Source organism: Diachasma alloeum, unplaced genomic scaffold (genome assembly GCF_001412515.2).
Source record: "Diachasma alloeum isolate Michigan unplaced genomic scaffold, Dall2.0 Dall_scaffold_01465, whole genome shotgun sequence".
NCBI classification, from domain to species: Eukaryota; Metazoa; Arthropoda; class Insecta; order Hymenoptera; family Braconidae; genus Diachasma; species Diachasma alloeum.
Window position 1 is genome coordinate 11,838 of NW_021681562.1, and position 12,304 is coordinate 24,141.

At 39.2% G+C, this 12,304-nt stretch overlaps 1 protein-coding gene across 1 annotated transcript; it reads left to right on the top strand.

Annotated features, from left to right (window-relative positions):
• Positions 1 to 10,142: 10,142 nt before the first annotated feature.
• LOC107046521 lies at positions 10,143 to 11,408 on the top strand. The gene is made up of 2 exons (XM_015269142.1): positions 10,143 to 10,266; positions 10,411 to 11,408. Exons 1-2 carry the CDS (start codon positions 10,143 to 10,145, stop codon positions 11,406 to 11,408), a joined length of 1,122 nt encoding a protein of 373 aa, XP_015124628.1.
• The last annotated feature ends 896 nt before the right edge of the window (positions 11,409 to 12,304 follow it).

Consider the following 12,304-nt stretch of genomic DNA (forward strand, 5'->3'; position numbering starts at 1 on the left):
TACTCTGCCTGTAAGCCCGAATATCTATGCTCCCTTCAGAAAAATGAAGTTTCTATGCTTTCGGCATGGCGCTACCTAAATGACATTGCCTATAAGCCCGACTACTTGTGCTTCCTCTCCCCAGACAAACTATCTATGATTTTTCGGCAGGACGCTACCTAAAATTCATACCCGTAAGCCCGACAAATGATGCTCTCTGTATTATTCTGGGGGAAAGATACCTTGGTGGGCATGGGTTCGATTGATTTCAGTGCTCAAGAACAACTTACCAAGGACACCTCTAACCTAAAAGTCCAGCCAGGACTGGAGGTAACGAGTGGGAACCCTCGGACGACCCCGCAACTCTAGACTCAACGCAGCAACTCTCGACAAAGGTCTAAGCCGATGCGGAAACGTCAAAAGGCGGGGGGGCTGTGACGAAATTCCAGGCGAATTCGTCACCTGCGGAACTCCAGGGTATTTATGTATAGAAAGAGAGAGAGAGAGAGAGAGAGAGAGAGAGAGAGAGAGAGAGAGAGTAAAATTTTATAAACCGTTACTTTTTTGTCGATATAAAAATATATACGGAGAATTAGAGCTACCTGCTACCTTAACTCTACTTCAGAGCTACCTTAAGTTCGGAAAACTACTTAAATTGGTTACCTATCGCGTGAATCGATTCCCTAAAATTTTAGAACAATATTCATTAAATAACTTCATTAAATAAACCAGATATTTTGCAGATATTTCTTTTTTTCGAGTCATTTTTGTTGAGTTAAAGTTTAGTAATTTTGAGATTTTCCTACGTAAATTCGGTTAAGGATCAGGATATCACCGTGGGATATTTGGCCAAGATAATGTGCTACCCAGTGTTTTCTGTAACCCTTTTGGTTTGTCGATAGAGTGAGTACATAGGTCGAGTTGAAATGCTTGCGCTCCCTTGAGCGAGAGTGTTAGGGCTTTCAGTTGGAAGGCCGTGGAGACGATCACCCAGTCGTCGAAACGGATCGCCATTGGGTTTTTAATTTAGTTAAGTTGCGTTTGCGTTTGAGTTTTCGTTGGTAAAGTCCTAATTCCTCTCCGGAGAGTGCCCTCTGTAGATAAGCTACCTTATTCCGGTCGTAGATGGAGTGAAGACCCGCTCAGCCATCTCAGTTTCACGTTGAGTTCAAGTAATTTCAGTTTTGTTCAGTTAAAATAATCAGAATCAATTCTAGGAAAATTTAAATTTAAATCTTTAAATATTTCGCGCACAATTACCCCGGGAATCGATAGTTCGCGTCTCCGGCACTCGAGTCAGCACCGTACGGGGCTAGTCTCCCCCAGACTCCCCACCACTATGCAACAGGCCCGAGCGGACACACGCGATAGTCGCCATTACAGTATCCACCCGGACGACTAAGAGTGAGGTACGAGTTGATTTAGCTCCCTGAACAAGTTCTCTTTCGAGGTAATTATCGAGGCCCCGTGATCCAAATTCAGTCAAAATCAACGCTCCAGACCATGGTAAGTACTCGTGTACTTATTTAGGAGTGATTAAAAGTGAAATAGTGCGGTTTTTCGGTAAAGCAGTTGGACCACGCGGAATGGCGTCGCTACCTCTCGGAATGACGCCAACACCGATACTCATGGTTTGAAGGGTAGGAAATCCTTCAAACAAACCCAAATGCTCCCTGGAAGCTACCTGAAATTATCTAGTTAATAATTAGGCTACCTGAATAAATCAAAATATTAATAATGCTACCTACCATAACGTTTATGCAAAAATTCAGGCTTTATGCGTCTCGCTACGGCGATTGATGCCATTCGCTACCTACTTCATTGCTACCTTTTTGCTTGCTACCTTTTCTCGCTCTCTCTACGTAATTATTCTATGCTACCTATTTCTTTATATTTCTCCGACTCACAAGAGTTCTGGAGGAAAAATGGTGCTACCTGAATTGTTCGGAAACTACCTTTTTTTTTGTTTTAATGCTCTCTAGCGTTCGTTGAATTTTGGATTCCGGTTGGGCATGGGGACGCTATCTTTTTAGTTACATTTACTTTTATGGTTGGAATCCAGAACAATAAAATTATCTAAGCTCTCTTACGTTCATGAATAAGCTACCTATTATTTTGGAAATTATTGGAGACCGTAAGCTACCTATTTTCATGGAGAAAACCTCCATTTCCGGGTTAGAAACGCTCCTTTCCGGTAAATCAGCCACGTGGCTGATTCAAGCTCCCTAGCTCATTTTTGCTACCTTTTCGGTGAATGAGATTCCCGATTTTAATGGGTTACAAATGGCATAAGAATTAAGTAAACCATTACAAAGGCGCTCCATAATTCGTAATTCGATTAATTACAGTCGAAAATAAGAAAAATTAGTACCTTTTCGTGAGCTCTCCTTTTTTTTTTTTTTTGCGTAGTTACCTCATCCGTTCTCTCTCTCGCACGTACGCTACCTTCCTATAGTCTCTCTCTCTCGGATTCGTGTTCCCCTCGTGGACAATACCTTTGCTTCTCTCTATCAGCTTTGGATTGGGATCGCTTTCTTTTTCATACTTAAAATTATTATTCGCATCTTTCGAGTCCTTTTGGAGTTTAATGGATCATTTCAGAGTATTTAAAATTATTTTGAGTCACATTCATGTAATTTTGTGTTTGTACGAATTTACGATTTTGTATTAATATCGGCAATAGCGAAACACGTCAGTACAATTGTGTTTATTATTCAATGTCGACCTTACCTATCCCGTTTGGAATTTAAGACATTGGTTTATTGGTTTCTCGATCGATGATTGGTTTTGTTAATTGATGTTCTCGTCCACGAATCCACCCCTCTCTCCACGACCCGCACACTGAGCAGCCGAGTAAATCCCGTACCCTCGTAATCCACATTTCTGCGTATGGTTTGCGATATGTTTCTTGTCGTTATTGGATTTTTGGGGACAATCAGTATTTAGTTTTAGGGAAATACAGTTCCGTTTGCGGTTTGTCGATTCCGCGTTGCTAAAAATCGGCTGGCGCCCTAAATACACGAAGTAAGGATTGGATGAGCTGCTGATTGTTCCCGGAGTCCAGTTTTAGCGTTAAGGTTTTTGGCGTTTCAGACTTGTCGGATTGCGAGAACGAAGGTAATGAGTTGGCCGTGTTTGGATAATCGAGACTTCTGGGTTAGGGTTTATTGAGTATTTGTTGAGGCCAAAGAAAAATCATTACATGGATTATCTATACTCATGGAAATTGACAGCTAAATTTTTATAATTTTATAATTTTTATTTGAAAGAAAATAGGGTCAATGTTCCAGTGAAAACCATTCTTAGGAATCTGTCACGTGAATAATTCTTCCAATGAGTCAGAGGTGATGCAATTCGAAGTAAATTTAGTCCAGTATTGACACAGACCTTACCTCACCATTTCTGTTGATAAAGTCACTGATGTTGGCGAAAAAGACTTATATCAACAGCTTAATAAGAGACAAGCGTAAGTTCTAGTAGCTCCCTGTGTAAATCCGCTTATCATTAAGGTGTCGATATCACTGCTGAATCCTGATTTAAACTCCCAACTTTCACTGGGCCATTATTGGGCTGACGATCATGAATCTAAAAATTGAGAATTCGGCATTCCTGAATAATAGATTATATTTCTCTCTTGTAATCTTAAAGAAATGATTGGTGATTACAATTGAAATATCTGGTTTGGGCAGCAAGAACTTATCGATCCTTCGATATTTATAATTCTGGTGAATCGATTAAAAAGTACATGAGCTTTCATGATCACACATGGGAATTCACCAAAATATTCAGATGAATTTTCAATGACCCCTACTGGCTATCGGCAATGGAAATAATCTAAGAAAATACCATCGAGAAATACATGTAATCGAGAATTTGATTTCAAAGATTATCGATTGTCTGGATAGTAAATTAAGACATTAAGACATTGCAGGAATGAGGAATTAATCTCTACTCCCTCAAATTACATGAGTCATTAGGAATCAATTATTTGATTGTCTAAATAATTTACTTTAATATTTCTACTTGCAATTTGGATTTCGAACAATCACGAATGAAAGAATTCAATTGGAACAATTGGCGCTTTCGTTAGTTAATTTTATTAGGATTCTATTAGTATTGTATTGAGATTCTATAGTAGATTGTATTTGTCTTTTTTCGCAATTCTTTCAAAATGTATTTATGAAAGAGCTAAGAGAATCTATTTTATAGAAAGAAATTAATGGATTCCGGTTCATCTATGCATTGATTTTATTGAATTTCGTTCTACAAAAATTTAAACCCATGAAATTAAGGTTCTGGCATTTTGTACGATGAAACAAAAAGCAATGCAATAGAATTTCGTACTAACATTACTACGATTATACAGAGGAAAACAAATATCAAGAAATTTTTTCAAGGCAAAAATTTGAATAGGTTTTAGAAATGTCAGTTTCTATTATTCTTTTTTCTAGAATCTACTCTTTTCCTCATTTCTGGAAAAAATGATCTTAAATTTATCTTTGCAATATCGATAAATTTAAGGTCGAAATCTTTTAAATTCTAGAAACAATATTTTCTAACATTCATGTTTCTAGAATCTTGATTTTTTTTTGCGATTTCAAAAAATCAGATATACAAAAGTCACTCATTGCCAAAATGTTTTCCATATAACTCGCTAAATATTATGGACGACCTTATTTTTTCCTCTCCTACTTGATAATTTCATCCGGCTCTCATATAATAGTATCCCGGGTAGAAATCACGCCGCTCGAGCTCGGCTCGGAACCCGTATCCCAGCTAGAAATATGCCACTCTGCCCCAGCTTGGGATAAACTCTACGCGCGTCACATGTACCCGAGGTTGAGCCGCGTCACGCGCTCACAGCCCAGCGTTAGACTATTACGCGAAACGGTTCGCCGGGCTTTAGTTAAATGGCCACTTCTCAACCTCCGGTTCATCTCCAATTACTCAATCCCAGTATACTTAACCTCAATAATGATTTGACAGGTCCAATGGCATCGTGATTTGACAGGTCCGATGGCATGCTTTTTCAGATGAACAATCACAAGCTCATCAGAAATAACGTGATATTAACTAATCGAATGGGATTAATCTGAAAATACAAGGTAGAACAATTCACTGAAACGTAGTCAAAACTTTCTTTTTTCTCGCGAATACAACAAACAAAATCAAGAAAAATAATCACTTGAAAAACGTTAACGAACCTTTATTATTAATTATCAACGCTACAGGAGAGGATATTCTTCATTTTTCGATAGGCCTACGAGTTCTAAGAATATTCTACGATTTATTAGGGAAATGTTGAATACAGGTATGCCAAAATAACACGCATGAANAAGTTTTATTAGAATTCTATTCGTTTCTTGCGCCGATTCTATAGGAGATGATGTAACTTCATAGAGTCTTTTTGTTAAGGTAAAATTTGGTGCAAGAAAGTAAATAGGTTTTTATGTTCCTATAGATTTTCTTAGGCGTAAGATTTCTAAGTTTTTTCCGCTCGGTTTTTCTTCTTTTCTTTTAATCAAATGCAGGAACAAAACTTGGAAAATTCATGCCCAATAGTTTCTGTGGAAGAAATCCTAACAGAATAAATTATCTAGAAAAATCAATGGATTTTTTTCTACAAACAAATATCTATTAAAAATGCAGGGGAAAGTTGCATAATTTTCAATGGAATTGACGCAAAAAAAATAGAATTTTTCAATAGAATTGCAATAAAACTTAAATAGAATTCTCATAGAGCTCCAATAGAAATTCAATAGGAATTCTTAGAGAAAGTGCCAGGTTTTATATTCGATGACAGAGGGAAAAATCAGTAAATTTCAAATTTTATAGAAAGTTCAGTGGAATTCCATTTTTTTTATAGTAAGAAGACAAGGATTTTCCAAAGTATTCAAATTTTAAATCGATATTCTAAAAATGCATAAATATCATTCTATTCCACCCTCCACTCGAAAGGACACGACTCAATCGGAGCTGAGTTCTAAGCGTTGAGCCACAGCTCAAACTCAAGTGCCGGGTTATGCCGTCTGATGATCGTTCGACTGTAAGCCGGTATGGAGCGGCGTGTCGCGGCATGAACTCGGGTTAAGCGGCAAGCCGAGGCTGAGCTCGCGCTCACCCGAGTTGCGGCTGAATCCCCGGTTGAATTTCTACTCGGGATATTTCTCTCGCCTTCGGCTCGTGCTATAAACCTCCCACGAGCCAAAAAACACTTTTCCCACGAGTATCGAACGATATTTTTCGCTTCGCGTGCCTAAAACGTCCCTTTTCCACACATTGTGATGAAAAATACTTTTCTGTACTGCTTCTCACGATTTCTCATGTGGGAATTGGTATTGCATATTTACCTAACTCGAAAACTTGAAAATCACTACAAAAAAATCTTGTCCCGGGCTACTGCGATGGGGTTTTTTTACTCGTGTGGTTGGCCAGTCCTCGCCTTTGGCTCGGACGCCAACGTCACATGAATAAAAAACCCCATCGCAGCAGCCCGGATAAATACTATTTTGTCACTGAAGTCGTGCAAACCAACAATTATCTATCCATTTTAAAGCATGTAGTAACTTATCTCCAGAAGAATTATTCCATTCATTTTTTTATTCAATTTTCTTTTTCCGGATGACGTTTGATATGCCTGTTAGTGACAATTGAACATTTTCCCTTCATGCATCTGATGCATTGCGTATTTAAACGTTAAACTCCCGTCGTATAGTTACGAAACAAAATCCCGATGACTCATCTCAATTGAGTTCGTTTCCGCGTCCACGGCCACATCACAAACACGCCCGGTGCCCCCCCCCCCTCCCGCCGCCAGGCAACCGCTCTAGCGCTTTCTCTTTTGCCCTTGCGCGAGCCACGCCACTGTAACTAAATTTAAAATTTTTACTTACTTCCAGGCTACTGCTCACCCTCGTTGTCATTACTACGCTGCAATCAGCGTTGCTGCTCCATCCCCCTCGCATCACCTTTTCCTTTCTTTCGTCGCGCATGTCCCCTCTTGCCTATGACCCCCAGTGCTACTTTTTTCTGGGATACAGTGAATGTTGATATATACGTAAACTCCTCCATCGGGCCACTTCATTTCGTTCCAGCGCCCTCCGCAGCCCCCGATTGCCCATAACTGGATTAACTGCAACCATTTGATACACGACGGAAGCTGAATTTTTGAGAAAGGAGGAAAATTTTATGGGGGAGTTTTCAACCCCCGAGGAATTTTATACAATAAAAGTTTTTGAGATTGGGGCGATGAGATTTTGCAATTTTTGCGTAATTACGATGAACATTCTCCTTGATGTTCATCTTTGGGTGCGGAATATATTATTGTTAGTGTATGATCGTCAATCAATACTCAGTGTTTGCATTCATTGAATTGAAAAAAAAAAAATTCGAGAATAAGCGAAAATAATCGATAAAATGACGATGTGTAACATTTAGAAAAAGATATTTTTGTATGGATGGCTCTATACCAGGATATATTGAAACGATAGACCCAAAATTTTATACACAAGTAAGACTCAATAGCACTAATTAGTCGCCAGGATTTCAGATGTTCATTCCAAGTTTTACGGAAATTATGGAACGTCACATTAACTCTCAATTGAAAAAATTAGAAAAACATGAATATCTCGAAAACTGCATGAACGAGTATTCATATTTTGATTGATCTTGAAAGGGGGTTGCGAGACGAGTAGTAAAAAAAAATAAAGTTAATCGGACTAGCAGGTTGAGGGATATTGAACAAAACAGTTTTTCACAAAAAGTTGAATATCTTCTTAACCACTTGTCCGATTTCACCTACCCACAATCCCATCCTGTAATATCATAAGAGGCTTTAATCTCGCCAAATTTCAACATACTACACGGAGAGAAAAATTCAATAAAAATTACCACAAAAAAACGTAAAAATTACGCTTCGAAAAGTAATCCGGGAGCGAAGTAAAATTCAATAAAAAGTGTGAGTCGGAACTGAAATTGTACGAATCGCCACGTAAATTCTACGATTTGTTCCGTAAAAATTAACCAGCAGTCTGATGACTCACCGCTGTGGGGACAACAAGTCGTTCCGTAATTTTTCCCCAACGATTGAGAAATTTTACGGAACGGAACGTAGAAATAATTCACCAGCTTCATGAAAATCGTTGAAGGTTCAAGAATTTTTTATTTTGAAGGCACAATAAGTCGGCAAGTTTCTACAAGATTTTACTTCTTCGGGAAAAATTACGTGACGATTTGGTACTTTGTTCGGTGATGAACCTGAAAATTCACTGAACGTTTCAGATTTCTTATCTTCCATTCCTATAAAAATTGCCGGCAAATGATTCCCCCTTGCGGATTACGTGAATTGTTCCGTAATTTTTACTGAATATTTCTCTCCGTGTATCTGAATTTTTTGTGATTTGATTTGATTGATATTATCGCAAGGAATATTTTGGCATCAAGTAAATTCAATTCAATGACGTAGTTTTTGAAATATTGAGGAGAAATTTTTTTTTGAGAAATTGCTGTATCTCGGAAACTTAATTGAACGATCGAGCTGAATTTGCGCCCAGAAGTGCTCCAAAGTAATACCAATTATGTAACTAAATTTTAGATTTTTAGCTTCAACTTTAGTCGATTCTGGGAAGATTTCTAAGAATTTTCCGGAAAGTTCGCGCACACATCCGGACATACATAAAAACATCATCTAAAAACATTCTATCTTCACTTTTCGAGATATTTTACGTCATTTCCTGGCAAAATTAAAAGATCGTCAAATTCAATGATTACAAAGCTTCCAATCGGAAGCAAAAATATTTTTCTTTCATGATCAACAAGGCTAATCATGGAATTAGGGTTTTTCACCTGCTTCACCCTGTACCATAGCTATTCCTCCTCAAAACCTCACGGTCTCATCAAACCCATACCCATGAAGGTACATATGAGTAAAAGCCCGAGGGCTGAAACCATGTAACATAGCCGTAAGTTAACAATGTACACTCTGTTGCCTTGTTGTATCATTGACGATAATAAAAACCGTTAAAAGTTAAAAAAGGCTAATCATCGTTTTTTGATTAAGAAAACAATTGAAAACAAAATGCTGAAAATGTGGAAAATACTTCTAACAAGAAATTCATTTTTATCATTTTCTCTCCGGGTAAATTGTATCCCTCGGAGTAAGTGATGCACTAATAATTCATCGAAGAGAGAGGAGTACGTATTGTTTTTATATTTTTTACCCAGCCGTTTTTTGTTTCCAACCCTGCTTCTTGTTGCCAGGGAAAAGTTCGAAGTAGATAGACGGGGGGTTAGAATATTCCGTATCCCACGTAAATTCCCTGTTCTTCGCCCACCGCCCTACTGGTTTCCAGTTTTCCTCGCTTTGCTGGATATATAGTGTATATATCCCAACTTCTCATTTTATTGTTTTCCACCCAGACAAGTTTTTGCAATCGCAAGTTTCTCCTTGCCCCTTACGGTGAGATGCGCTAACGGCTATTGGACGTTTCCTGGGTGCACTATGAAATACGGGTAAAAGGAGGTAAATTAATAGTTTGAGCAAATGCGAAGAAATCGACAGTGAAAGTATATTCTTGTTTTCCTCGACCAGTTAATGTAAATCAATTGTAAATCCTAAAATTATTTTCCCATCTTCAAAAATCGTTAAGGGTATTCAAGAAAGTCATCATGCTTTCATACGAGCAATATGTAGGATCAAAAATTTTCCCTCATCAAAGTTGTCAATTAAAGTACGCAAAAAAAATTGAAAAAAAAAAGTATAATCAGCGATAATACCCCAAGACCTTCAAAATTATCGAGTATTTCCCGAATGTTTTGTTGAGCTGCGCACTCAGGTTTTTAATCCGCAAAAGTGATCTCTCTCGTTGCTATGCAGGAAAACTTGAGGGAAATTATTAGCTATAATACCCCAAGACCTTCAAAATTATATTCGAGCCTCGTCGAGAGATTTTAAAATACAAGTAGTAGCCCGCCAGTGCTACGTGGACCCACACATCTCCAAAGAGTAAAGGAAAAAATCGGTCGTGGCACCTCTAGCGGCGCCCCACCCATACTTCATTGTTTCGTGTGTGCACGAGTGGATCACACGCAATTTCCAGAGTTTTTTATTTTATTATTTATTTTCCAAAGTTTAACAAAGTTTTTTATTTATATTGTTGTCTATTATGGGTAAACATAAAAAGAGACGTCATGAGGATCGCGATGAGAAGGCTGAAATTCTTCGGAAAGTTCAAAAATTGAATGATCAGGTTCAGCGTCTTTTTGGACAGCCAACCGACGATTCTCGTGGTAAGTTTAACCTCAACATGGCCGTCGAGGACGTTGGCTCGATCCTAGAGACAAAGCCTCTATCGTCCGAGGCCGTTAGAAGTTTGAGCTTATCCTCAAGGAATGACTCATTATTTAACTTCTATCTATGTCCTCGTGTTTCAGAGGACAAAGAAAATCAGGAGAATGGGAATTTGACATCACCTGCCTCAAAGGCGTCTGACATTCCCAAGAATGATGAAAAGACCCAATCGCCTCCTGTACCTCTCATATTCGCGCCAGACGCATCGGTCCCAGAGACGATCATTTCAACACAGCCCCCTGAGGGTACGGTTCCTCCAGAGGATGAGCCTGTCATTGTAAATCTGGAGAATGAGGCCTCGAGCCTGGATCCTGAGGTGTTGGAAGTTTTGGGCGCTGACCCATCGAAGTCCCAGGAGCTAGAAGTATCCCTCGAGGGTGAGCTGGAGGCTCGTTGGACATTTTGGTTGACAAAACCCCTGGAGAAAGAGGTTTTGGATAAACTAATGAACAGTTATCCACGCTCGTCAACAAAATGTCAATTCGAAGCTCCAAAACTGAATCCTGAGATTTTAGCTATCTCAACAGATGCTCTGATTGAGAGAGACAAAAAATTTTGTGCTTCACAAAATCTGACAGGCTCGGCTCTAGTCGCGCTGGGGACTGCAATCTCCGATCTCCTTCAAAACGAGGAGGTCGATAAACTAGATCTCCTACAAAAACTTTGCGATGCAGGAAAACTAATGACTCAAATCCATCGAGGTTTTTCTTCAACCAGAAGAGCGTTTATTTCACCGAGCCTCAATAAACAGGTTCGTGATGTTTTGGAAGCCACTTCACCGGATCACCAACTGTATGGATCCAATCTCTCAGAGAAGGTGAAAGAAGTCAAGACCTTGTCCAAACTGAGTCAAGACTTGAAAGTTACTCCAGCTCTTCCAAAGAAAAATTCTTTAAACCCGAAGGGCCCGCCTGTGAAGTTCAGGAGACCACAAGCGGGCACAAGACCTCGAGGGAATCCACGAGGGAGCAACAGCTACCCCAGCAATTCCTACAATCGCAAGCCACCAGCCCGTCCCCCCAAGAGTCAAGTTCCAGCTCCAACAGCCCCAAGCAATGCTCAGGAAGCAAAGAAGTGGTAAGAGTCCTTGCTGGTAATATCAAAAACTTCATACCAATGTGGGGAAGTATTTGCACGGATACCTTCGTTCTGGAGTGGGTGAAGGGCTATAAAATCCCCTTCAAGTCATCCCCTGCTCAATCCAGTATTCCTCCAGAGCCGATTCTCTCTGAACTAGAGGGGAAAGTCATGGGTAATGAAGTACAAAGGCTGATAGATTTGGGAGCAATTGAACTATGTACCCCCTGTGATGATCAATTTATTTCTTCTTATTTCCTGGTGGATAAATCGAATGGCTCGAAGAGATTCATTTTTAATCTCAAGAAACTTAACAAGTTCATAGTACCCCCTCACTTTAAATTAGAAGACATGAGGACAGTAGTTAAATTGATTTCACAGGGTGCCTTCATGGCGAAAATTGACCTGAAGGACGCCTATTTTTCAGTGCCTATATGTGCAGATCATAGGAAGTTCCTCCGTTTTTATTTCCGTGGTAAATTATTCCAGTTCACTTGTTTACCTTTTGGTCTAGCTACTAGCCCTCATGTTTTTACTAAAATCATGAAACCAGTGATGGGGTATCTTCGAGGGAAAGGCCTAGTATCGTCTATATATTTAGATGACATTTTATGTATCGCTCCATCTGTGGAAGAATGTTACTCTAATGCTCAACAGACGGTCGATCTGTTGTCTAGTTTAGGTTTCTCCATTAATTTCGAGAAGAGTTCTCTGGTCCCTACCAATCGAATTGAATACCTTGGTTTTGTGATTGATTCTAATAAGTTATGCCTTGAAATTCCTCAAAAGAAACGACTGGCAATTAGAGAGTTATTGGATCGTATTCAACCAGGTAAAAAATACACCATCAGAGTCTTTGCTCGCTTGATAGGCTCTTTGATATCGATTTGCCCGGCGTCA

Excerpts from the sequence above, each read along its gene's own strand:
- LOC107046521 (XM_015269142.1), top strand. The coding sequence starts at position 10,143 with ATGGGTAAACATAAAAAGAGACGTCATGAGGATCGCGATGAGAAGGCT. Across the intron at positions 10,267-10,410 it reads GCCAACCGACGATTCTCGTG|AGGACAAAGAAAATCAGGAG; the intron begins GTAAGTTTAACC and ends CTCGTGTTTCAG.